Here is a 27,283-nt window from a genome sequence, read left to right on the forward strand (position 1 = left end):
ACAAGATTTAATACCAGCGAGGAAGCGAGGTCTCGTCTGCAGAGAAAGATGACTAAATAAGGCATGAAAAACTCAGACTGCTCCCATTTCGTCCATTATTTGAATGCATCGTTTGAAGTGAGTGTTTAAACTCTGCAGAATTTTAGAATGTCAAGTTCTTAAACTGAGCCGTCTCCTTTCGTAAGTGCAGCAGTGCAGAAAAGGTGAAAAGGCCTTCAATGCAAGCAACAACAAGCATTTTCAATGCAACGGGGCTCGCATTTGCTCGAGTTGGAGCTATTTGTGTTGTAATCTCCTAACCTAACTTTTCTTGCCACACAAATTAAAAGAAAAAAACACAGCGTGATCACGCTATGTAAAATGCAGCGCAATAGCGCTGAAATTGAAAACGAAAAAACGGAGCGCGATCGTGCTATGTAAACCCCAGAGCGATCGCGCTGCGGGGAAAATTAACAGATAAAGTAGTCCAGAAACCAGGCTCAAAACATCGAGCCTCGTATGTTTCTAGTAGTTTACCGGTGCTGTGTAGGCGGGCTAAACACCAAAAAAGGCATGACGTATGCATGCCTTTCACAAATGAAAGCAAGCAGATTTTAAAGAGCAAGCCCAGGAACCAAGGAAAGAGACTGACGTGATCTGGGCGTGGTTTGAAGCCCAAAGAGAGATTACTTTATGGACGGAGCGCTTTGCGCTCGCCCACAAAAATGGGCCAGCTTTTAGTTGTAAAAGGCAGCTATAATGGCGTTCAGTAGGTCCCTCACATCAATGGGCCCTGTGTCACCTGCTGCATTAATGATAGTTACACCCTTATCATTGTGAGGTAGCACCTCCCAACAGGGCACAAGTCCTAATAAAAGAAGTGGGGGGGACTAACCAAGTTAGGCGGTAAGCAAGTGACATCATGGTGCGTGACATCACGGCGTGTGACATCACGTGGAATCACAGAGAGTGGCATCACAACCCATGACCTCTCAGGAAGTGACATCATCAACAGTGACGTGTTTAGCAGGCCTATCATGAGTACATATGAGCGCATTACAATATTTAACAAATGAGATTTTGTGTTGAGGTTGTGCCAAAAAAAGTGATGCAACCCCAACGCAAAATCTGGGTCTCACCTTTTACATTTATTTTTTAGAAGTCTACCAAAAAGAAATTGGCAACAATAAGAAAAGTGGCAGTAAATCTGTTCTGCTTAATTGACTGCAAAGTCTGCATTTTAAAATATATTATGGGGCTAAAGGTACCTGATGTAGAGATCTTCGAGTGCCAACTAAATCTGAGGGAATAATAATAATAAAATTACTCTAGAGGTTAATGTACTTGCTTGAGAGATCTGTGTTTTGTCTAGTCGTAGTTTTGAATCAAATTAGCACAAAGGGTTAATATCTCTCCTGCAGCGCACGTTATGTAACACACACATAACAGATTTCTATTTTATGTAAATAGGTAAGTGGGTTACTGCTTTCAACACAAAACCCCTTTTGTTACTTGTGGTTCATAACTTTTAAGTCACAGTAAGCTATGAAGGACATGTGAATCCTACATCTTGTAACCCTCATTTCCTTATGTAACACATCCTGTACATTGATTGACACACATATGATTTATGGTCAATGTATAATATGCATGTCTGATGTAAAGTGCTCTGACACCCTGCATTGGGAAGAGAAGCACTATAGGGCTATAAGAAAATTAAAAGAATATTGGTATTTAAATTGTTGTTTGTGTGAATACTGCTACAGACCAACACATCTGACATGCTTACAGTGTGTGCATATCTCATATATACAGGGAATGAACAAAGTCAAAAGCATGACTTTCTTAAGAACCTGTGAAGAGATAAGCTGTGTACCTTTGTTTCCCCTCCAATGCATTTAGGTGTGAGGCTCCTGATAGTACCAAACCAGGATACTCCAACAAAAGGAGGCCTGATGGCCCTTAACTTCGGCCTTTGTTGTAGGCCCAGCTGGAATCTGATAAGCCCCCAGCTGTCTATATGTTGCTGCTCCGAAGATAAGAAGACAACGTACAGGCACTACTGAATGTGTCCCGGTGTCTAAAAATGACACCAGGACAAGTTTAGCAAATTTCTGTGGGGCCCAGACTGTTGGCAGGGTGAAAATAGTGGGTAGACGCTCTCTACCCATGTGTACCCTGAACTCGTGCCCTGCCTCCCAGTTGGAAGAGTCAGAAATGGGGCACTGAGGAACGCATTCCACTGTCTAATGTACTTACGTAGGCGAGGTTTGTGAGAAAATCTTTCCTAATTATAATTCAGTCTCAGTACTAACAGGGAGTGGCCTCTACACTGAATATTAGTCCTACTGTTGAGAGATGTTTTGTAATTTCGGGGTTAATTCAGAATATATTTTTGTAAACCTTGTTTTTCACAGTACTATTTTACATGAAAGGATATAAGTACTGAAATGCAGCATTTTACTTGAATTTTATAGTACTCACTTATGACAGAATAGTGCTTTGTAAGCAAGGAATACAGTTTTGTGTCTGTGAAGAGGCTGGCCTCACTTCTGGCAATGATTCTCCCTGGGAGATTTTGCTTTAGGAGCCAAGCTACATTCAGACTGTACTGCAGAGCTGCCGGATTCACAGGTTGCTGGTCTTATTGGTTTCCCTGGTGCTCCTAGGATATCAGCAGCAGTGGTGAGGGTGTGTGTGTGTGAAATTGCCTGTGTCTGCTTATGGAGGTTTTTTTGACGTTGAATCAAATATACATTAAAAGGTCAGACAATTAAAATTAACATAAGGCTCTTGCATTCATCCAAATTGGAAGTTTTTACTTTAAATAATTAGTTATTTCGACTTTGCTTGAAAAATATATTGGAGGAAAAAGATGCTGCAAACCACCAAAATCTCTTTTCATCGTTAGACCATGTCAGTCAAACTGTTCATTTGGGACGGGCCGCACGTCAGGTCCCCCCGCCGCACACAAGTAAAGAAGGTTTAACCTTCTTTGGGGGGCCTTTAAATAGTCCCCCACCAGTGCGCGGCGGCTGGAACCGGCGGGCGGCCAACGTCGGCCCCACGACATGCCCCCCGGGGCATGACTTCCGCCCCAATGCCTCGCGAGGCGTCAGGGCGGAAATCCGGCCGACCCCTGCACCCCCGGCAGGGAGGAAAGGGAGGGGAGGGGAGTGCCCCAGGGCCGCGCACCCCCACTACAGGGGGGGCGCTCTACCCTTCTCCAAGATATTCCAGTGGCTGGAAAATGTCATTGCTGCATACATGAGGGACACATTGCATGCAGGCCTAATCTATAAAGCAATAAGTGAACAAATCCTGTGCATTAGTTGGGGTGCTAAGCGCAGTGCTTAATTTGAGTTGGTAGATGCCATTGGAGTCTATTTGTGGGGACTGGCTCTTATTTTTCCTCATCAGACACTGATCGATTGCAAGAGAGGGAAAATCAGACACAGCGGAAAGAAGGACAAAGAGCAATATGTAAAAAACCATCACAGAGGGAGAAAGCAGGAATCTCCAAGGCAGAAATAAAGGGGTGGGTGTGTCTCTTAGTGGATTAAAGAGGCATGAGTTGGATTCAAGACTCCACTTTCTGTACACAAACATTAAATAGCACCGGGCGTGGGCTTCTGAGCGAAGTTTTGGGCATCAGCATTCATTCTTTTACAGATTAAGCATTGGCAAAGCATGACTTGAGTTTGACTCCAGCAAAAAATTTGGCTTATGCCTGATTTTAGTCAAAGCCAAAGCGGAGCCTGGCTAACATCCAAGCCACTACCCCTTTCATTTTCTTATTAAGGATTTGAAAGACAAAAGCAGTACAGCTGAGTGCATACTTAAAACATGTAAGTGTGTGTCTATGATTTAACTCTTTTGAGAATTATTGAGTAACATGATTTGAAAGTCTATCTGCAGCCAAGTTGCACTTCATATGTCCCATTGTAGTCTTGTAAGCAGAGAACAAACTTTGTGGCATCTCTAAAACCTCTTCCTTTTGCAAATCTATTTAAGTGCCTTCATTGAGGTGTTGACTCCTTCCTGAAATCATTCTGATGGCAGGAGAAGCCAGTGATATTCATGTAAAAAGAGAGTGCCTGCACTTAAATGTGTACTTTTTCATAGAAAGGCTTCATATTCTAACACGTGATACATGTATTTATGACAACTGTCAACTAATTTAGCTCCTGGAAGAATTAAACACAAATCTTTGTCCTTTGCTGTTAAATGCATAAATATGTAACCAGGATTCAAATCCTAGCTTGACCACTTGACTTCCTTTTGTGATCGTAGCCAGTAGTCGACGTAGGGGAGTGCTCAGAAGCACGACATGCCCATACTTTTTTAATTTTAGAAAAAAAAAGTTCCCCTGTTTTTTCTCAAAAGGCAACCATACTGGGACAGTCAATTCCGACATTTGTTGACATGCTTCAGTGAAGTGTAAGGCAAGGAGTCTCCTGTGCTGTGACTCCACGGGAGGGTCAGACAGCTAAACAAGCCTTCTTGCCAGGCGCCTGCCTGCCTGAAAGAAACGTAAGTGTGCAACTGGTCAATCTGCAAATGTAAAGGGTGCTTGGAAGCATTGTTGGCTTTAATTGATGGCATCACTTGAAGCTTCCTGATGACACAGACTTATTCTTTTTGAGTGGTGTTGCAACGGAGTTACCATTTGAGCTGTGAAGTATGTGATTTTAAAGGACAGTTAAAAAAATAATTGCTTCCTGATGACACGCATGTATTCTTATAGAGAAGTATTGTAAGTAAGTTACAAGTTAAGCTGTGAAGTGTGTGCTTTTAAAAGACAGTTACTAAAAATGCACTCTGTACAGTACAAGTGTTACTAAAATCTATATTTTGTAAGCACTTTTTTATCTTCAACATTTTTGCGCTTTTTGTAGCAGCTTATCTTAAACTGTGTGTAATGCAAGTTTAAAATAATAACTTACATCTTCACGGTGCTTTCTGTCTCTGACTTGGACCTTGTCAGAAGTCACTATTCTCCACTGAACCAATCAGGATTCAATTCTGTGGCTGTCTGGTGCAGTGCATTCACTAATAGGCATTTCATAATGTACGATAGGGCACTTCCCACAAATTAACATAACCTTCATTTAATTGTCACTTAAGCTGTGTGTTATTTTGTATGCAGTTACCTGAATGTGACAAACCTTAAAGAGTTACAGAATATATATATAATGTTTAATCGCCCCCCTTGCTCACTCACCCCTACCCCATTGTGCGCAGCATCACAGTTCCCATACTGTTTTTTTAATCCACTTTGACTACTGATCCCACCACATACCTGGCTTCAAAGAACCTCCTTTTTCTTCATCATCAAATCTGAAAGCACCTAATAGTAATTCAGTGCATGAAGTGCACTACACAAAACCCTCTATCATGTATGGTCTAATAGAATATAATAATGTTCTGTATACAATAACAGCCATACACATAATGCACATGAAAGACTAGCCGGTCTCAGTCTTCACGAAGGCCAGCGTCGTCAGATCCTGGTAGGGTCCATGAATGCTGTATCTGAAAACACTAAATTGAAACACAATGTGTATTTGACCATCTTTATCATATTTTTCAATGACACTATCTGTGTGATTTAGGTGCCAATGTTTTGATGGCTCGGATTGTGCTTTGGTATGGGGGCCAGGTAAGACCCCTGTTTCTCTAAAACACCACTGATGTTTAAAACCAAGAAGTGGCTAAATTACTAGAAAACGGTGCTGTTTCCAACTGTCTGTAGCGAAACATGTTGTTTACACAAACATTGTTCAGAGTGATGCACCAGCCAATAAATAGCCGGCGAAAACCTACAGTAACAGTTCTGCATTGCATTAGAGAGCATTGCGAAAGCAGTCACCATTTCTCATCAGAGGCCAACTGGGTTTCCATTGTTATATTTCTGGAGTGGAATTTACAGGCCTCTGCAGCCCGGTTAATGCTTGGCGAATGGCATGCAAAACATGCACAGCCTGCAGACACATTCCACCACGACCTTCATTCTTTCTTACCATATTTGTTAAGTACGCTAGCAAAGGAATCCAAGCAAGGAGCAAGAAAGAAAAAAAACTGACAGAAGCATGTGTGAAGAGAGGGGTATTGGTGAATAAGGAAGCTGGATAATGGGGAAGGCTGGTAGGTAGGAGAAAGAGAAGCATGTGCCTGAAATTGCTGCCAACAAAAATATAAGTCTAAAAAACATATTTGGAGTATTTTTTAAATATTCTTTAAGTCCACGAGAAAGCGTCCTATGACTAAAGTGTATCTGTTAGTTCCTTCAATTAATGTGTTTTTATGAAACCATATATTTTTCTGTAGAAATCACATTTGATAAATAAAGTCCTTTAAAATAAATAGAAGTACTTCACAATTGCAGAATGTGTAACGTGTTACTGCAAGAGATCACAGCCGAAGTGTGAGCAGAAACACCTGGATGAAAAGAATATATTTTCAGAGCTAACTTTAGGTGCATTGAATATGTGGACACAAACTGCTAAAATGACTTCCATATGATCCCGCACTATTTTTCCGTACTTCATCCTTTAAGGGAAATAGGGAAGTGGGCCAGTGGTGAAGGATGCCCTAAGAGACAGATTCAGAAAAGTAGAGTCTAATTCCATTAATGCAATACAAGAACTCATTAGAAGAAATAAAGTATATTTATATTGAATCCCTCCGGATGGCAGCATTCTGTTTACCACCAAAACTTCATAAAGGTGGATTCCCACACCCAAGATCTCTGGAATCAACCCCATTTGCTCCAGACTGGGTGAAAATATTGACTCTCAACTACAGAATTTATCAACGGTATTCCAATTTATTAGGATGAGTTGCTGTGGCAAATATGGTGTTCTTGCCACAATGCCTAAAGACTTTGCAGCATGAACTCGACCCGCTTCCTCAGTCGATCATTAAAAAATGTAATTCTCTACTCACAATGCTTGTGTGGGTGGGAGGTAGGAACAGGGTAGGCTGTGAATACCTATACTTGCCCACATTGCAAGGTGGGCTTGCGTTCCCGAACCTGGAGTTGTATTACCTGGCCTCCCAATTGCAGCATGCGGCCCACTGGCTGTCGGAGGGGGAGAATTGGAAGAAGGCCCTGTTGGCGGACGAGGCATGTGGATCGAACGCCAGTCGCGTACCTCATTAAACGTAACAGCATCATTATGGGAGCGTGCTGTGAAGGTGGTGCTGGGAAGTGCCCCTTGTGCCAGAGTTTATTTTCTGGGACCAATCGGCTTTCTGTATTCTTGCAGTGTCAGTAGATGTTACAACATGGCGAGGAGGCAGCTGTGAGACCCTTGGTGACCTACACCCTGGCAAGGATATTATCTCTTTCCAAGTGGCCCAACAGGCTTTTGATATAGGGAATGGGCAGTTCCTAACATACGCCAGCATAGCTACCATCGTTCGGGAGCTGTGGCCTAAGTACCCAGCTGCCTGCCCGCCTCACTTCTGTTCCGGGTACTGTTAGAGGTGGGGGGATCCCGACACTTGGTTTCACATCTATACAAAGCCATGCTTACTGATATACCCAGGACCCCCTTTCCAGTCAGGGATGTATGGGAGGAGGAACTGGGGTTACATTTTAGGGACGCAAGGTGGAGCAGGGCCTGCTCACTGGTCCGAACAGTGTCCTGTAATGCACGATTTGAGTTAGTACATTTCAGTCACACTGTATGTGTGTCACCCCTGCATTGTTACACAGAATAGACCCCAGAAGGACGGGAGGATGCCATCAATGCAAGGAACAGTAGGCCTCCTTTATGCACCTAGCATGGCTCTGCCCACCAATCGGAACTGTCTGGGACACCGTGGTGCAGCGTCTGCTTGCAGTGTGTGGCATCCTCATAGAACAGGACCCAATTGTCTGCCTATTGGGTGATGTTAAGAAGCATAAAGGCAGGGAGATGGAATTTAAATTCCTGCAGTTGCTCTTTTTACTAGTGAAAAGGAGAGTCACAATCACATAGATGGGACAGACAGGTCCTAGGGTGGATGGCTGGGTCAGAGATGTTAGCAAGTTGGTGGTGGCTGAGGAAGTCTGGCTTTGCAGATGTAGGCGCGATGACATTGTGACAGATGACCTGCAGGTCTCGGGCGTTATTGACCAGGTTTGAGGCCGGGAGGGAGAGTCACAGGATGAATCCTCTGAGGACAAGGAGTGAGTATTACTTGTGGTGTTGTACTGCCTGTGGCACCATGAGGGGAGAGTGTTGGGATATCTTTACATGTGATGCATAATGTCATGGTAATGGTAAGACATCCTTCTCAAATGACAGAACAAACGACGAGATAAAGCTTTTGCACTGCCACAAAAGATGTGGTAAGCCTATGTACTCCCATCAGCAATGCTGAAGGAACTGCAGCGACGAGTAAAGCATTGGCCACTTGATCAGCAAATCAATGAAGTGACAAAGTAGATACTGGCCTTCTGCCAACAGAGAAACATCTTCATCTTTAACAAAGATCTCCCTGGTTACCTGGCATGTCAGTCTTACACTCCTACAAGAATACTTTGATTTTTTGAGGGCGTTCTTTGCTATCACTGTAGTTGTGTCAGGCACATTATTTCTCCCATTGAGATACTGCCATTTGAAGGTAATATATGGTAGCATATAGTATGAAGATAGTGGCTGTGGGCTTTCTTTATAGAGTGGTCTTTAACATCTTGTCTTAAATATAAACTGTGAGGTCCAAGAATTCTACCTTAGTTTTAGGTATGTTAGTAATTAGTTTGATTTCAAAAGTATTATGGTTCATGCATTTGATTCGTTCTTGTAGGAGTTATGTGTTTTCGTGGCAGTTAAACAAAATATCATCTTTGTATTTTGACAGCAGGATGACGCGTGCTTCATATTCTTAGACTTATTCCTCCCATAGTGAATGTTGTTCCGCCTGCCCCAAAAGAGACAGGTTTACTGGGGAGTGAACTTTGCGCCCGTGGCAGTCCCTTAAATGTGTATATAGAGATCTTTCTGCAGAATATCAGCATCTCCAACAGAGGCACTGTACTGCACTACTCATGTGATGCTTAGTTAGGTTTTTGTAGAGTGCTACGAATCACGTTGCCCCAGCCTCCGAGCGCTTTGGGACAGAGTTACTTACAATCTATTCGAATAAATGCGGAGTCTGGTGATGAAGCATAGCCAGTCAGTAGTCTAAATAAAAAGTTTGACTTTTTGTTAGGAACCTGCTCCGATAAGTGAAGATGAACAGTGCAAAAATCTGGTTGTTAAAAAACGATCAGGTTCTAGCAACTAGCCTGTAAAAGTGGTAATAAAAGCAGATTATAGGTGTCTGATCAGCAGGCTAAGTGATATCAGTCAATGAGCAATTGGCTAACGACTCGGGATGTAGGGACAAATCTATCCATAGCCCTGGGCAACAATGTGTGTTTTCAAGCTCGTGCTGAATTTAAGTCGTTTTCGGTAATAGTCACCCATTACGTTCCTCTATCTTTAGGTTTCCTGCTTATCCAGCTAAGCCACACACACGTTTCCCATGTTGCATCAGCATTTATATATTATTTTATTTCATACGTCTTAATGATATTCTAGATAAAAATATATTAATATCAGCTATTCTGTGTCATGCAAGAAAACACATAAACTTGCAAAACACTACGTTTGCCAGCCTTTTGTTTCAGGGTCACATTAGGGAATAATGATCAAGGCAGAAAAAGAAGCTGCAGGATGCAGTTTCTAACAAAGCAACCAGTGGAGCAGCAACAGTTCTTTAGAGGAAATGCTGAGATCGTGATCGTCCAGTGAATGTGGGTTTGCTGCAGCATCCCGTGATGTAGTTCCTGTGGAATCACGCCTTTTTTCAATTGTAGTAAGCGCTATGTACATTCAATTTAATTTTACTTGTTTCGGAGACCTCAATAGAAGCTCATGGCCACCTCAGAATCTAAGGGCAGCAAGTTTAAACAAGCCGTTGCCCAACAAAACTTGCCCTATTAAAAACATAAAATGCTGAACAGTCATAGTTGTGTTATTGGCGAAATCTGTCAGAAGCAGTTTGTGTACTGCAGTGACACCCAGAGGCGTGCCTGGGGTACTGCAGCCTATTAATCGCACACTATTCTATTTCTGGTAGAACAGTGGTTCCCAAGAGACCCCCTGGGTCTGTGAAGCCTCTTCAGGGGGTCAGTGACTGCTTAGAAAACCAAATAATATTAACAGATGAATAATGTCTATATGAATAAAGTGGCTAAACGTACAATTTACAATTTTAAAACATGCTGTAAATGTCAAGCAATTTGAAATTGGAGGTTAAAAATAATATTAGTATCCTTAGACTGATTTGTGGGAGCAGTGCAGGTTCATCAAACAGAGTACAGTATAGGCGATGTGTGGCTTCAATTTAATTTAGAAAAGCTCCAACCTATTAAAATTATTCTTTTTATCTATATTTGTTTGCAAATTAAATAAACTGTGTTATCATGTGTGTATGTGTTTGTTTCTGTATTTTTGTGTGTATTGTCTTGCAGTGCAAATCATCAACAATGTTTAGGCCGGGGTCCCTGGCTTAAAAGATTGACTCTGTGGGGGTACCCTAGATTTCAGTAATGATTCAGTGGGGGTCCCTGGGTTCCAGTAACTATAAAGTGTGGGTCCACAAAACTGGTGTAGTGGAATTCCACTGCGCGTTTTTTGTGGCATTTTTAACGCCTGCACAGAGCAGGTGTTAAAAGAAGGCACACCATTATGGGCCTCTAAGTACTTTGTAGTATAGGCGCCAAAATGTATGGCGCTAATCCTGTTCAGTACAACAACATTAAAAATTATGAGGCTATTGCCCCTAACCTGCGCCATATGTTGAGTGCGGTGCACACATGGTAGCATTAGGGGGGCAGAATGGGCCGCAAGAAAAGTGGCGTTTCATTACATGAAGCGCCACTTTTTTAAAGTCTGGGCCCAAGTGCTTTGTTTCCTCGACTTTGCTCATCATAGCTTTGTTTCAGGTGGTGTTGTTATGTGAAGCCCTATGATAAGCATACATTGTAATGTGTATTTGCCCATTTTTATTTTGATAGAATAGGTCACAGTTTTTCCAAATGCTTTGAAATGGTGCTTAAGGAGGAGGCTGTGATGGAAGCAATTTCTAGGCAGTGACTGTAAAAACTCAAGGGCATATTTACGCAAGTTACCTTGCTGCACTGCCCTGCCCCAGAGGGAAAGGGCAGGAATGCACCATTTGTATGAAATATGGTCCATTCCTGTCCTGTTCCCCTCCAGTGGTGCCGAATTGGCTGCTTAGTGCCAACGCAGGCACCTGCAGGATTTTTTTTGTGCAGGAAGGGGCACCTTTCTGCACAGAAACAATCCATGGAGACGTTTTCCTCTTTTGTAGCCTAGACTCACTCTCAGGTGGTAGCCTCAAGATCTTGTACAAGCACTGGCAAAGGCAACATGTTTGACATTCACACTTGAGTGCTGCCAAAATCAATAAAAATGCCTGCTGCAGTTCAAAAGCCACGTGATTGGCTGCCAACAAGCAACCTGTCAAGAAGCAACATAAATATTATAGACAAATGTTGTCCCGTATAGGATCACTTATGGACAGTTGACAAACCTGATGTTTAACATCATATGACTCGGGCTGGCTCATTGTACAAAGTGGAACAGTCCTGAAAATATGGGCAAGTTCTGTATGTTTTCAGATAACACAAAATGAAAATTAGGCTGTAGGATTGTTTTGTGCAGGACGAAATGATGAAAAATGAGGAGAAATAAAAATAATTATCCTTGTTGCGTCTCCCCAGGGGAGGTGTAAGGTTTTGCCGCATGCCTAGGGTTACAAGTTCTTGTAAATCTGTGGATCCCTCAAAATCCATGGGTGGCGCATAGGAACACCCACTGCAAAACTGATGGAAAGCTTCCCTAACGCAAAGTAAGGCAATGCAACGATTTGCGCTGCACTCACGTACTTTATATCTATGAGGCCATTTAAAGCCATGCAAAGTGGATTTGCATGGCCTCAGAGTTATGATTTGGAGGCCTGCGCCACCGTTAAGTCACAAAAAGTGACACAACAGCGGCACAAGTGGCTCTTAAATCTGCCCCTTCCTTTCCATGGACTCGTAGAGCCTTAAGCCCATACTAAATGAAGTATCGCAGGTCTTTCAGCATTCCTTTAATCTCTTATCGATCCAGGATACATTTCTGCTGCCACACAGGCTGAGCTGTTTACTGCAGAAGGCACATAATGTAACGTGCCCTCATCAGCAGATCCATTGTGGAGGAGGCTACATTGAGGCTCATGGATGACACAAGAGCTCCTCAGAACACAGAAATAAAGGGGGAGGAAGGTGAAAGGCAGAGACTGCAGTTCGGTTTCTAGGAATGTATTCAGAGGTGCTTCAAGTACATTCAGGGGGGTCAATTAATGCCAGAATTTCAAGATATTGATGTAAGATAAATTTGTATATAATTCATGTAACCTAGTTAGTTTTTATCATGAATATTGTAGGTGGATCCAGCTCTCTGGCATCTACAGTGATTAGTGGTGTCTCCTTAGGATGTCTACGGTACTAGAACATGCATCATTTGAGGCTGTACAGCGCTCCCCTGCCTTTTCACTAGGTTCCCGCTATAGAAATATCACATGCAGTTTAACTTAATGGTTAGACCAATATAGATATGGCATTTTTCATCTTTTCTTTCCAGATGTTCTCTTTTTGAAAGAGCAGTTCGTTTTGAATGTGAAAAGAGGTCTCTGACAAGAATGCAGACAAAATAAATGGTAGAATGGTGATTATATTCACCAGAAAAAAAACAATGGGGAATATTTACAATCTCCTTGCGCCACCTTAGTGCCACCGTAGTGTCATTTTTTTATGCCAAGGTGGCACTAAGATGGCTTTTCTGTCACGCCAGATTTACAAAGTGGTGCAATGCTTGCATTGCACATATAATGTATGCACGAGGGGCGTTCCGGCGCTGGGAGGCCCAAAAAAATAGTGCAGTTAAATTTACAAGATTTCACTGTGTCATTTTTTCTGTCATTTTTAACACCTGCTTAGAGCAGGCGTTAAAATGACGCACCCATTGTAGTCAATGGGTCTCCCTGCACTTTGCTGCACTAGCGTCCAAAGAGCCACAATAGCGTTAAAAATGTTGATGCTATTGTGCTAACGACTGCCATGGTGCACCATATCTTAAATACGGCGCAGCAATGGTGTCGTTAGGTGCTGGTGGGAGGAGCGCAAGAAAAGTGGCGCATCATCTACGATGCACCATTTTCCTGTAAATATGGGCCAATGTTTTTAAAACCAAGTGAAGAGAATCATAGGCCTAAAAACATTGCCTGCTGCCTTTCATCAGTCTCTTTTCCGGCGCACAGAAGTTAATCAAGAATCCCTTACTACCCAGTTATATAGTAGAAATATTTGCTGCTCAAATATAGAAATGTTTAAAAATGTAGCAGAAACTGATTTCAGCATTCTGGAATCGCAAAATGTTTTACAGCAGTGAGCTTTTGCTAATGAAAAATTGCAAGTTAACCATTTCTGCAATCGCTGAATTTGGAAAATGTTTTTAATTGAGGCATAGCGTGTTAAAGGCTGTGGGTCCAAAATAGTTATTCCTGTGAAATTTCCTTGGGGCTCCTTAGGAGGAGATGCACGTAGTTTAGCAACCAAGTTACATATTTTGAAACCGAGGGTCATATTTTCAAGCCCCTTGCGCCGCTGGTGCACCACTTTTTATGATGCTTCAGCGGTGCAGAGTGGAGACCCATATCTACGATGCCAGGCAAAGCCACTTCACTTGGGATTTCATGCCCTCGTAGATATGGTGTAAGGCAATGTGGCACAATGCGGTCAGGGAGTTATTCCATTAGCGCTGCAGTGGATGTTTAAAGCAACACCTATGGGTTTTGAAGCATTCCCAGATTTACAAGGATCTGTAAACCTGGGAATGCCTCAAAACTGTACTCCTCCCCAGCGCAGGCATAACGAGGTAAAATATTTTAATTTCTCCCTGTCTTTTCCTCTTTCCATTTGTCCTGCATTCTGCATCACTCATAGAAAGATGAAAACACCTCTCTGGATTGTTTTTGTGCAGGAAGGTTCCCCTTCCTGCACAAAAACAATCCTGCCAACAACGCAGAAACCCTTGCTTCATAATGCGAGTGTGCCTGCGTTGGCGATAGGCAGTAAATTGTGCACCAGCGCAGGGGCAAAGGACAGAAATGCATTGCGTCATGCAAATAAGGTGCATTTCTACTCTTTCGAGTTGGCATAGGTGAGCGCAGCAAAAAGACTTGCAGTTCTGTCCTATGCCAATTCCTTGAAAATATGCCCCCAGGAGTCTTAAATTTCAATCTTAACTCTTGTACTGTTTCAAGTAGTGTGATCCTGGGTGAAAACCTTAGGTCCTTAAAACTCACTCCCCTCATCTGCCAAAATTTTAAGAGTGCTTACAGGGAAATCATTTTGATCTGCTGGCTGTATAATTCGCCTTTGATACTAAGATGCACTTTAAATGGCTCCTGCTTTGGGTCCAGCATCCTGTTACATGGGGCACTGTGCACGTTCTTTGTGTCGGTACCTTTGTGCCTCTCTAACTTTACTTGACTCCACTGCACCCCAGTCTTGTCCCTGTTTCCTCACGACCCCTGACCTTATTAGGTTGTCTCCCCCAACTTCTCTGGGCTGGCAGCTCTCCTTTACCAACATTTCTAGGGCCGCCGGGGCAGGACCTGTGGCTGCCACTTATCGAGCACACAGAACCCTGGATAGAAAGCACGGCTCGGAGCGCTTAGCTCCTAGGAGTGTGGCAGGGGCGAGACACCTGCTGTTTCCAGGATGTCATCCTGAAAGCGGAAGCTTTCTGTGTCCCAATTGAATCAGAATGTTCCACATACTTTTATACGTTCAGCAGCCTTACCACATGGTGCCTTTTTAACCTAACTGCAAAGCCCAAATCCCTGTTTCCCAACTCTATCGTTATAGCAGCTTCCGATCTACAACAGTGTGACAAAATCTTGTAGTTTTATGTCTAAATTATTTGGAAACAGCCACAAGATCTCTGCTTCCACTTCCTCAGTGTTGAGATCTACAATCGTGTGACAAAGCCTGGTCCATAATGTCTATAATTATTTGGTAATTAGGAATGAGAACTCCCCTGCACCCCCATCCTGTGGGCATGTCTGCGGGGCACTCTGTTATCACTGTCTTTCCACTGGCAGCTGGCACTCCATGCGACCACCAAAGACAACTCTTGCATTCGTGCCCCGTGGCTCACTATTCTAGTTACCAAATCCATTCTGCAGGATCTGCGTTTATCTCTCTAAAGAAGGTGGGAATGTTCTCTCTCTTACAAAGAGACCTGTGATGTATTGAGTACTGTTAAACTACGTGAGAGTAACTCTTCTCATTTGAAGCGCTTAGCAACATCAGATGTGTGGTATAAAGCACTACAAAAAAGCAAATTATTAATATTATAGCAGTATATAAAGATGTTTACAAATGTGTTACATAAACACAAGCTTCAAATGTAACTTTTAGCTATCAGGATACAAGGCTTGTGTTTAGCCATAATTTAAAACACACCCATCCATTTATCCACCCACTTACTTAATCAGCATGTTCATCCATCCATCTTCCCACCCACTTACCCCTATTTTCCACTCATCAACTATTTGTAAAGCTGAGCCTCTGTGGTTTGGATGAACAGAGTTGCATGTACCAGAATTAGCACTAGTATGAAAGTTGGTGTGCCACAACACTGGAGAAAAACATTGGTTATTTATATAGAGCACACTACACTGTTGTCTCCAGTCACTAAAAATCCTTTTTGTTTGCAGCCATCTGAATTGTAATTATTTAATCTAGCTCGAAGGAAGAAAGGTTGAGTTTTAACTGTATAGATATGAACCAACCATAATGCTCACTTCTTGGGTGCAAAGACTGTTGTTACCGGCTAGGAAGAATGATTGATGTCAATTGAGCCTTTTATTGAAAGAGCGTCATGTAGTTCCCCTGTTTATTAGGTGTACTCACTGTCCAGTTGTGTTTGTATATAGTTTGCTCTGACAGATATCACTTGTTCCAATCTACATACGTTTTGTCTTTTGAATTGTGAAGAAGGCCGCATTGCCTTGGTGTAATGTACAGTTACAGAAGTGTGGTGCTCGCTCTTGTTGCCACAGCAACCATATGCCTTGAAGATGGAGATGTGTCTGTAAAAAGAGGAACGCCTCATAACTGTCTGTAATATTTTTCTGTTTTGCGCAGCAAAAGATGCACACAAGCCACCCGTATTTGTGGAGAAGTTACAAAACACCGGCGTGGCCGAAGGCTACCCAGTGCGACTTGAGTGCCGGGTCTCCGGGACGCCACCACCTCAGATATTCTGGAAGAAGGAGAATGAGTCCCTCACTTACAACACCGACAGAGTGAGGTCAGTCAAAAAACACCTGGAGTCAGTAATGTTTGATTCATGCTATGTATTTAGTAAACGTAGCAATAAAAAAATTGTAGCCTGGTTCTGATCTTTAGATATTGCTTAGTCTTCCATTATTGACGCTGGAATACAACTTCTTTGTGTTAGTATGAGTGGATTGCGCATGAAGCACAAATGTGACATAATGACTTTAAAAAATGCAATATGATTGATATAAAGTCCTGGTGTAGGCTGGTAATATCGAATCCCAAATCTCGACGGACAGAGCATTGTTACAACAATATAGAGGGACTAAATATTAAAGGTACGTCTCAATATATTTTCTATACCTAACTCGAGATGGTGATATACATCTTCTTGGTATGTAGATGTGGAGTTAAGTATAGTAAATTGTTACCTCCCTATATGTACACCTTTCCATATTCTGTCCCTCAATATTTTTGTTGTCCCGCAGAGATTCAAGACCATAGAGTCCCTATCACAATAAAAGCCCTGATGCACACGTCAGTATTACAAGGTACAGCTTACTCAATAGCCAATACCAGTCTTTGGAAGCAATTTTTCCTCAGAAGGCTCGGCATGCTTGCATCTCACTACCAACCACACCTCAGTGCAATTACTCTCACACAAGAAATGGCCCATCACACTGGTAGACTACATATTGCCTGCACAGAAGATCAAGCTGCCTCAGACTCATTTGGTTGTGGATTGTGAGGCACCTGATTGGTCGATAAGCTAAGCATCTTACCTGGCACTTTCTGTAGAAATAAAAGTTATGCTCTGTAGGCCTTTGCACCCAGATATGGGAAGTGTTGTGTATAAAGGTTCAGAGAATGATCCTTTCATTGGGAAAGCATAATAATGTGAACTTAGTCTGTAAAAGGTAGGAGGGGTGAAGCAGAGTGGAAAGCTGTGTGTGTTTGTATGTTTCAGTGAATTTAGCTTGATTCTTCCCTCCATCTTCCCAAATATGTGTTACAAGGTTTAAGGTTTCCTGGCATCTAATAAGTAAGGCCCTTAACACAAGGTCACAGTTTTCTTTTAATGCACATACATCTTCTGCCTTTACCACGTTTCCCTTAGTGGAATCTGGACCAAAGTGGCACCCTGTCCCTACTGTTTTAGGCATGGATCAACCTGCAGACATCTTCTTAATTGACAACGTATTTGTTGTGTATGAACTGGCTTACCTAAGTGAAAGGTCTACATTCGTTACGTCAAATGCCTAGTCAATTCCCAAACAGACATAGCCTAGTTAGACCCACGAGTTTGTGCTAAAGTGGCCACAAAATGTATCATTTCCCATTTAGCTCTAACTCTCTGGAGTTAAGGGAAAATTACACTCCTCTGTGTTAGTTCGACAGTAAAGGTAATTGCCTTCACAGCCGGACTGGAATCAGTAGTAGTGTTTTATTCCCAATTATTTCACCAAGGTGTAAATCAATTGTAAATAAACAAACAAGCCACACGCTGACAAAATTGCACTGGGTTTATACATGCACATTCCGTGCACATAACCATAAATTATCTGTAGAAACAAATCAGCTGAAATGTTTTGCAAATTAATATAAGAAAATGTTTAAAAATAAATAATTGTGGAAGCAACAGTGAAAATCTACATTAGTATTCCTCTTTTTCAAGGCAACCATGAACATTGTTTAAAACTATTTATTCATTTTCAGCCTTGCAGAATATTTAGACAGCAAACTATGTGAAATATGTATGCCCCCTTCCTTGAGAAGATCTTTGACTCCCTACTACGTATCTCTCTTTTGCTGCCGAGTCACCTGCTTGTCAAGATCTCTGCCCCCCTGACACACTTCCCTGCCTCCTTGTCCTAATTCTACAATTTATACCACGTCGATCACCTTGCTTCTGTTGGCCATTTGTATTTTTGTGAGTTTTCAAATCTTCAAAATCTGGGATTTCTGTAAAAGAATCTGTGCTACAGATTTGAACATCCCATACTCATGGCTGACACAAACAACTGTTGGAAAAAACACAACTCACAAGATCGATTTCATCCACACAGAGAGGAGGAAACACTTACCCAGATATCCTACTTCCAAATATGGTGTTCAGCGAAGTGTCTGTGTCACCACAGGAGACAGAGAGAGAAAGACTCAGACGGTGAGGGAGAAACTCATTGTATTGCGCTTCACCTCTGATGATCTTTCTCCACAGCATGCACCAGGATAACTATGGCTACATCTGCCTACTAATTCAGGGCTCCACTAAGGAAGATGCCGGCTGGTATACAGTGTCTGCAAAGAACGAGGCAGGGATCGTGTCCTGCACCGCCAGACTGGATGTGTATAGTAAGTTGTATTTATAAAATGTTGTATTTTAGCATTTTAAAAGTACAAGCCACTCCTCAGACAACATATATGACCATGATATACCGATGTCTTCAGATGCATTTTCTGACATTGTATAGAAAACACAACTTGCTCAATGTGTTCCATTATGAAAAAGAAAGCGCACACGACTATACGATGTAGTGGATGCGCATTGTATGCAAATACTTAAATGTATGGGTGTCCCTGGTAGGTACCACGCAATTATTTTTTTAAATGTACTTACAGCAGTGGTGTCAATGATTGTCATCTAGATTCATTGTGTGTATCCTTACCTCACATAAATATCTCAAGAACCTGGCCCGACTACAGCCCTTGTCGTCTACTCCCCTCACCAGTTGGGTACCCCTCATGTAGACAAATCCTCCGGGTGCACATGCACTATAACGCAAGAGGCCATCAAACACAACTGAAGAATGATGCTTTGGGGAGGGAGATGCTGAAGAAAATAGGCACTTCATATGAAAAAAAGCTGTTTCTCCAACTGGAAAGGTGTGGGTCTGTTGAGGGTTTGGACGAGAAAACAGGAAAATGGGTTTTAGTAAGAACAGATGGGAAAGTCCCTAGAAACAAGTACTTAATCATCTTTGGAGGTGGAGCTGGGAAGACCAAATATTAATCTTTGGGTGAAGGTTGAGATATGGAACAAACAACATTTCACACATTGAGGATAGGATAAGGGGCCTGCGGGATGAACCATGTAGCATTGTAAGAGAGGCTATGTAAAACATTCTGACAACTGAGACAGATTTCTTGGGCTACATTCACATACTCTATGGCAGTTTAACAGGCTTTGGCACCTACAATCATTTGGGCATTGCTTAAAATATTGTATGAGCTAGCCTTATATAAACTTTAACTCTCGGTGTACAGCATTTATTATGAACAGAAATATATATTTTTTCTGAGGAGGTATGTAGAATTTGACAATTTAGTATGTTAGGATTGGTGTTTTTTGGCGCAAGACTGATTTTTTTAGATACAGCCTTGAAAAAGCTGTAGTTACATTGCCAGTCTGACCTCATTAAAACAAATCATAAATAAAAAAAATACACGCATACTGAGATAGCAAGACAGGGCCATATTACACATAGTACCCATTATTATTTTTTATATTACATATTTATTTTGGGATAGTTAGCAGCTAACAATGGATTGGAATTATAATGTTTAGGCTTTGTTTACATTCATGAATACACTGTTTATAAAAGAAAAAGCATGGATTGCGGTGAGACCAGTGATCTGTAGCATTTACCATATAATTATGCATGTGCAGCATTTGCTAGATAATATGTCACATAACATGCATGTTTTGCAAAAAATGCTGCTTTAGCCAAAATGGATTAAAATTATACTGTCTGTGAATGTGCCCCATAATTTGCATTTATTGCTGCCTAATTAAGAAAACATCACAGCATATTGTGGTGCCCTAGGTCACTTAGTTCTTGTAGCTTGAACAATGGTGAGGTCCTGTGTCTTGTCATTAAGATGATGATCCAAAAACTGTGAAATATTTTTCATATGTCATGGATCGCTATGGAAATACTGGTTTTATCATGTTTGGATTAGCCCTCTATCAGCTGGTCTATTCAGCTGCTATTCACATTTTGCTTCTTCCTACCACAACAAAGAGCAGTTGGTCAGTCCACTTCAGCCGCTAACTCGCCTGGATTGTGAGTGGTGGCATTTTTCCTGATCACATGTTCACTTCCACCTAAAAAGTATTGCACTCAGAGCTAGGGGTTGAAGGGCCAAAACTATGTTTACAGGTCACCGTAATGCAAAGCTATTAGTATTGTTTCTTTGCACTAACAAGGATAATATTTCACTGTGATGTCAATTAAAACTAACAAAAATGTTTGTATACCCACCTGCCTGCTAGGGCACACCCACACTGTCCTATTAAAATTAGATGCCATGTGTATTTTTTAAATTAAAAAATATGGCAAGCATATGGCTGCCACGTTTAGGTTGCAGCATGGTTTCTTTTGTCCCCTTTTTTTGTATGCAGTAATTTAATAAAAATGTGACTTGCATGCCAGCTTGCCAAGCCCTCACCTATTGACTTTAACACTGCCTCTTTAAATGGAAATTACTATTTTTTAGAAAGTTTTACGTTATTGTTAGTTTTAAACTGAAAGCTATTGAACACGATTATTGAACAGTGTTGCTAAGCATTATCTTTTTGCGCAGATATTAGGTACTTTCTGTGGTCAGACTAAATTTATTTTTGTGATCCGACTGCCTTTTCTTGTTCCAAATTGACAGTACACAAGAGCATATTTCCCCACGTATGTAGTCAGTTATATTAGCAGGTGCATTCTGTAACGCTGGATTCATTCTGAGCTTTTTTACAAACACGATATCTTTCTGTGGATGAAAATAAAATTTCTGATTTCACATTTGTAATGTTTTGTTCAAATTAACACGAGCATTTGTATGTTCATTTTACGACTTTGTGTTTAAAAGCGGTTAGCTTACATGGGATTTTGCAGATTCTGGGCATCAAAGGTAGATCGCAGAATAATAATTCAGAAATACAGTCAAAGCATTGCACTTGCAGAGTTTCCCATAACGCAAAACAGCTAAGACAAGTATAAAATGATGCACTATCCTAAAACATATTGGGACCCTCTTCTTAGAACTAGGTGGACATATGCTACCATAGATATCTGACCTTGCATGGGTGCAGATTTCCGCCTGTTTTCTATTCACTATACGTTTTCATGTCAGCCACAGAAACTTGCCCAAGTTCAACTTTCCAATTTAATACTGATAGGCAAATGTATATTTTCACAAGTGAAAACAAAACACATACTAGCTAACTTTGTTTCGCCACAGGGAAACACTTTCCCTGTGAAGAAACCCCTTACCCCAGACCCAACCAGTTTTTGGGCGAAGTTCACATCTCACCTTGGGTTTTATCCTTTCTTTGACAGTAGTAAATCTCCAAACATTTCTTGAAATGGAAGAGCTCAGAAAATTGTTTGTTGTACAAACAGTACCTCTGTGGGTGTGCATAAACTTCCAGGACAATCCCGCCTTGGAACACCCTCTCTCCCCCCATGCTTGCTCACACATGCCAATGTAGAGGCAGTTATCTCTTGGTATTTTTGCCAAATATTATAACAAAACCTATTACAAGATGGCACCTCTACAAGCACCCTCACATGCGGACGCACTTATGGGTGGCCATCTCGGAATGATTTTTGCCATGTAGTGTATCAAAAAACATTTAAAAGTGCCGACTCTTGGATCTACATGCATTGGTGGCCACTCTGAAATCCTAGAATATTTTTTAGTATACTTTAACATTACTTTTCTATTACAAAAAGACCAATGCCCACTTTAGAACTGTAAAATACTGATAAAGTATGCATGGGATACTGTACACTTCAGGATAAGCAATGGGCCCAGTGCCAGAGGCAGGGAGAAACTGGGCCCTAACCAAACAAAAAAAACAAATACATAAAAAGCATAATTATTTAATGGAATGAAACATCGTTGCACGTGTCCTGGCAATGAAGTGCACAATTATCTGTGCAGATTACTACATTGTGCACAAGGAAAATGCTTTACACAGAGGGGAGCCAGTGTGCTGACTAATTGCCTCATGCTGTTTGCAGTATGAATGACAATTTAATAGACAAGTGGATGGAGACCACTGACCAAAAGCCCTTATATGCATTTATATTAGATATGATTTCTTAGAAACTAAAAATCTGACAAAATAGCTAAAGCTGTCACAAAAGCCATACCTAAAAAGAGGAACTTTCCTTAAAGGGAGGCCTAGAGAAAAATTGCAGTTACTAGGGGCCATATTACGGTAAAGTTCCACTGCCCCGTGGCGCACTTTTAACAAGGTGTGCCTGTTGCAGACCAGGGAGCGCACCATATTACCATCAATGAACTGCCTCCAGGGCAGCCACAAACTCATGCCTGTCCTGGGTGCAGTGCATGAGCAAAAGACGGGGCATCTGCTTGAAGCAGCCGTTCTGGCTTTAACTGTGTAGGCATCACCTGCTTGCACTTCGAAGGGGGTGGGGCAGAGATCCCCTGTAGGGTGGGTGCAGTGAGTGGATGGAGGTGCACTCACTATGTGCCATCTTTTGTGGCGCACAATCTGAGTGCCTCATTACAACCTTTGTGCCTGTGTCCATATCCATCATACGGTACGGGCACAGAGGCAACATGTTTTCTCATATGGATGAGGTCATGCTCCAAAGCACAATGTGGAACACCCTCTTAAGATAATAGTGGTGCTATATGTGCAGCAGCGCTATCAGTATTTATATGTTTGTGGTACCTTCAGGGACAGGAAATGTCTGGTTTCAGTGGCACAACCAAATGTAGCTGTTGGTTCAGTTTTACTCCCTAACACCTTTGCTTTTTTTTCATTTGCCAACAGCCCAGTGGCAGCATCAACCACATATCACCAAACCGAAAAAGGTGCGACCCTCCACCAGCCGCTATGCAGCACTTTCAGACCAAGGGCTCGATATCAAGGCAGCATTCCAACCTGATGCCAACCCAGTCCACCTGCAGTCTGGCCTGGTAGAGAGTGATGACCTGTAGAGCCACAGTTGGACGCGTCTTTTTCTGCCATAGAGGATTACACTGAAAGCCAATGCCTCGAGAGACAATCTGTCTGCCACTATTCTGCAAATAGGCAGACACGCCTTCAGCTAATAAAATACAGAACATCAAAACAAATATTATCCACTATTTATAGGAAATTTGACCTTAAGGGGTTATATTTTGGCAGGTTTGTTTGGTTGGTTCATGCAGAGAGCATGAGTATGATGTTCTGTCTGCCTAAAACATCTGGTATGAACAGCAATATACACGTTGCACAGCGTATCACATTCACCAATAAATTGCTTTGGAGATGTTTTCGAATATGTTACAGGTTCTTGTCTCTAGTGTCAAAATTACAACTCTTACTCAGATAGAACCAAGTGCGCATCATCAAGGGCCTTGAACGAGCTGCTTTGCTTGACAGTACTACGGGACTACTTTGGACATTTGGACACATGATTCATCCGTTTACGAACCCATCAGGGCGTTCTAACAACCGCAAGTGCAATATATATTGTTATATATATATACAAGGGAGAGGTAATGAAGTGTGGGCAACAGAAGTGCCTTGCCTCCCATGAGTTATTGCCTCAGAATGTAAAAAGGACCCAACTGCCTTACTTCTTACAAGCAAATTGCCAATCAATGTAGCAGGAACAGTGCCTCATTGGGTGACTCTTGTCTGTGTTTTTGTCTCTACAAACTGGTGGTGGTTCGTTCACAAGTGTATTGCTGTTTGGTTAGACTGAGAATGCTTCAACGAACCTGGTAAAATGAGGTAGTAGAGGAGATGCTCATGCAAGGACTGGTGAGCATCTTGTGGTGGATTATCTGCAAAGGGGTAACTACAAGTGAGCGCAATGTCAGGAACCATGCTCTACGTCACTGCCAGCTCATCAGAGGTTCCACGAGCAGATGGCACCAGCTAGTGGTAAATGTGCATAAATCACTTGTTATATAGCCTATTTTCTAATATGTGGGCGGATGTGAGAAAACAAACGAAAGCAAGTTGACAGAGGATGAAACCCGCAAGATCTGTGATGAATATACGCCATAGGATGTAGTTTGGGTAGGTGTTTGAGGGAAGTGGAAATGGTGGTTGAATGTGTGAGATACACTTAATTTTTATTTTTATTTTTAACAGCACGTGCACGCGGTGAGGGGTTTATTTGTGGTCCCTTACCATTGCTGTATGACAGCGCACGTGCCAGGGGCCCCTAACCTGGGAAGTCGCGAGCTGAAGTAGGCTACAGGTCAATTTAGACCACTCACCAGCTGTCCTGTGAAACTGAGTCGGGCACTGCGACTCTTAAAGTTTCTAGTATGACAAAAAGCGTAGACACTTTTATAGACATGAAAATCATGGTACTTTGCAGTAAGAGGGAAACACTATTCCCTTATATGAAGCACATCAACAACATTATCACTCACTATTTATAAGCGTTGAAATGTTTTAGTTCAGCTTAGTTGTACTAAGTACTCATAGTTTTTTTTATTGTGTACCACATGATATATCTTGCATTACTTGCTTCAGAGCTTTTTGTAATTACACAAATCCAGGTTTTTACTAAATGTTTTGCTTGCAACACATTAAAATAGCTCTGTTCTTTATACTTTGGTGCTGGTTTCGGCCACTGCTACAATTAATGCTTGTATGACTTTCATATGCCTGTCAAACAAAAATATTCTGCCCATACGTTAGACAAATGTATGTCATACTATTTGCAAAATAACGCTTGAATGTGCCTGGATAATGTTGTGTTTGTTTACCTTCTCTTCTATTATTTTGCTGCCTTTTATTTGTATTTATAAAAAAAAGTACTGTCGTATTCATCTTTGGATTGTTGTGCTGATACCATGAGGGTTTAACAATCTATCAATAAAATGTAAAACTGATAAAATTATGATGTGTCCTAGTGGATGCTGCTTTGCAACAAAACATAGATAAGTTCACTCGCAAGGGTACCTGGCTCTAGGCAGGTGTGTGCCAAGTCCCGCGTACGGCAGGTTGGTTAATTGAAAAGCTAGGTCTTCAGCTTCTTGCAGAATACAAGAAGAGAGGAGGCCGTTCCATGCTTTAGGAGAAAGGTAAGAGAACACTAGTTCTCCTAATTTGGTTCTATGTATGCGATTAACCTTGAGGATCTCCGCAGATAAGTTTGTGGGCTTCGGAGGAGAAATGTGCCAGGCTGACAACTTGTGTTCTATCTGTTAAGAAGGCACAGATCTAGTGGAGAGCGGGTCCTTGGATGTCACTCTCATGCAGGCTCCTGATGAGGATAGGGTGTAAGACTGTCAAATACTGCAGAGAGGTCCAGGAGAATGAGGACTGCTGTGCCTCCTCTGTTTAGGATCATGCAGGTGTCAATCTGTGGTGGTGATGAGTGTTGGTTCTATACTGTGGTTGGGCCCAAACTGTATGGCATTGAGGAGCTGGTGGTTGCTGAGGTGGTCATTAAGGTGTCATTTGATTAATTTCTCTAAAAACCTTTGCCGTTGGAAAGCATTGCTGGGGCAAATGGTTTCTTGAAAAGGGACATGAAGGTGCATGTTTTCAGATTTCTGGGAATGTGGCTGAGTCAATGGAGGTGTTGAGGATGGATGTTAGTGCTTTGCTGATCATTAGGAGTGATTTGGTGAAGGCGTGGTGGGGTGAAAGGGTCAGATGGGGCTTCCAAGTGGATGGTGTTACTGGTAGCAGCGATTTTGACGGTGGTGATGGCGGGTCACTAGGACACGGTTTGTTCTTTGGCTCCAATGGGAAGTTGAGTTACGACAATGACGCAGTCCAGTTGAAGGTTGAAGTTGCTGTATATGGAGATGATGTTACAGAAGAATTCTGAGAGCTTGTTGAAAAGATCTTGTGAGAGGGTGATGTTGCTGGAGGTGTGGTGAAATCTTTAATGATGGCAAAGATTTCTTTGCTGCTGTTAGTTCTGGCATTGATGTGAGCTGCAAGAGCTGTGTGCTTGATGTTCCCTATTGGCTGGTGGTAGCATCTTAGGGTGGATTTGAAGATGTATTTATCTGTGGTGCCTTGACTTGTACTCCATTTGTACTCCTGTTGCTTGCAAGAGCATTTTGTCAGCCTGAGTTCCTCCATGGACCAACTGACCTGTGATCAAGCTCTTGTCCTTGGGTTCATTTGACTGTAGCCAGGGTGTTAGTGCATGCGGCGATCCAGTTGTTGAGGTTCTTGATGGCTTTTGGCAAGTTTGCTGGTGTGCTTGGGCCAGAGAGCAGACAGAACAGAAGCCTACTTTTGTTCTGTGATGTTTTTCCAGCTGTGGTGGGTGGTTCCGGTGGTAGTATGCCGGTGGTAGTGGGGGATGTGTATGTTGAAACTGAAGAGGGCGTGGTCTGTCCATGTCATGATTACTGGTTTGTTGACTGTGATGCTGCTGATAAAGGAGAAAATCGGGTCCAGTGGGTTTCCGGCAGTGGGGGTGGGTTCGGTAACATACTTGGTGAGGCCAAGGTTTTGGAGGGTTTCTAAAGGGCCACAGAGTTTGGATTAGTGTAGTCTTTTAGGAGAAAGTTCAGGTTTCCAAGGAGGATGAAGATGCTGACATTGATGATGATGAGTGCGACGCAGTCCATGATGTCGCTGGTGAAATTGATGCAGGAGCCTAGTGGTCTGTATATGAGGGTTCTGCCCAAGGAGAAGTTGGCACTAGTGCATATCTTGAACATGATGTGCTCCATGTATCTGGTGGAGGTGCCTATTGGTGAAGCAGCTGATGGTAGCTTTGAATATGATGGCAACTCCACTCCCGGGCTTGTGATGATGTTCTTGCTTGCCAATCTTGTAGCCGGCAGGGATGGCTGGAGTGATGTTCAGTGCAGAGGTTGGGTTAAGGCATGTTTCCTGTGAGGAAAGCAGGTCCGCATTAGGTCCCAGATCTCTGTGGCGTGTTTGGTGAGTGAGCGGGGTTTAAT

The 27,283-nt window shown here is 42.2% G+C and overlaps 1 protein-coding gene across 8 annotated transcripts in view; it reads left to right on the forward strand.

Moving 5' to 3' along the window:
• Nucleotides 1–25,248, forward strand: part of PALLD (palladin, cytoskeletal associated protein) — an 847,172-nt gene extending 821,924 nt beyond the window's left edge. For all 8 annotated transcript variants that reach the window (XM_069244048.1, XM_069244031.1, XM_069244040.1 and 5 more), the window contains 3 exons: nt 16,241–16,406; nt 18,594–18,727; nt 23,175–25,248. In XM_069244048.1, the coding sequence (XP_069100149.1) occupies nt 16,241–16,406; nt 18,594–18,727; nt 23,175–23,341 (467 nt within the window). In that variant the 3' untranslated portion in view covers nt 23,342–25,248. The remainder of the gene's footprint in view (nt 1–16,240; nt 16,407–18,593; nt 18,728–23,174) is intronic.
• Nucleotides 25,249–27,283: the final 2,035 nt, after the last annotated feature.

Source organism: Pleurodeles waltl, chromosome 1_2 (assembly GCF_031143425.1).
Source record: "Pleurodeles waltl isolate 20211129_DDA chromosome 1_2, aPleWal1.hap1.20221129, whole genome shotgun sequence".
NCBI classification, from domain to species: domain Eukaryota; kingdom Metazoa; phylum Chordata; class Amphibia; order Caudata; family Salamandridae; genus Pleurodeles; species Pleurodeles waltl.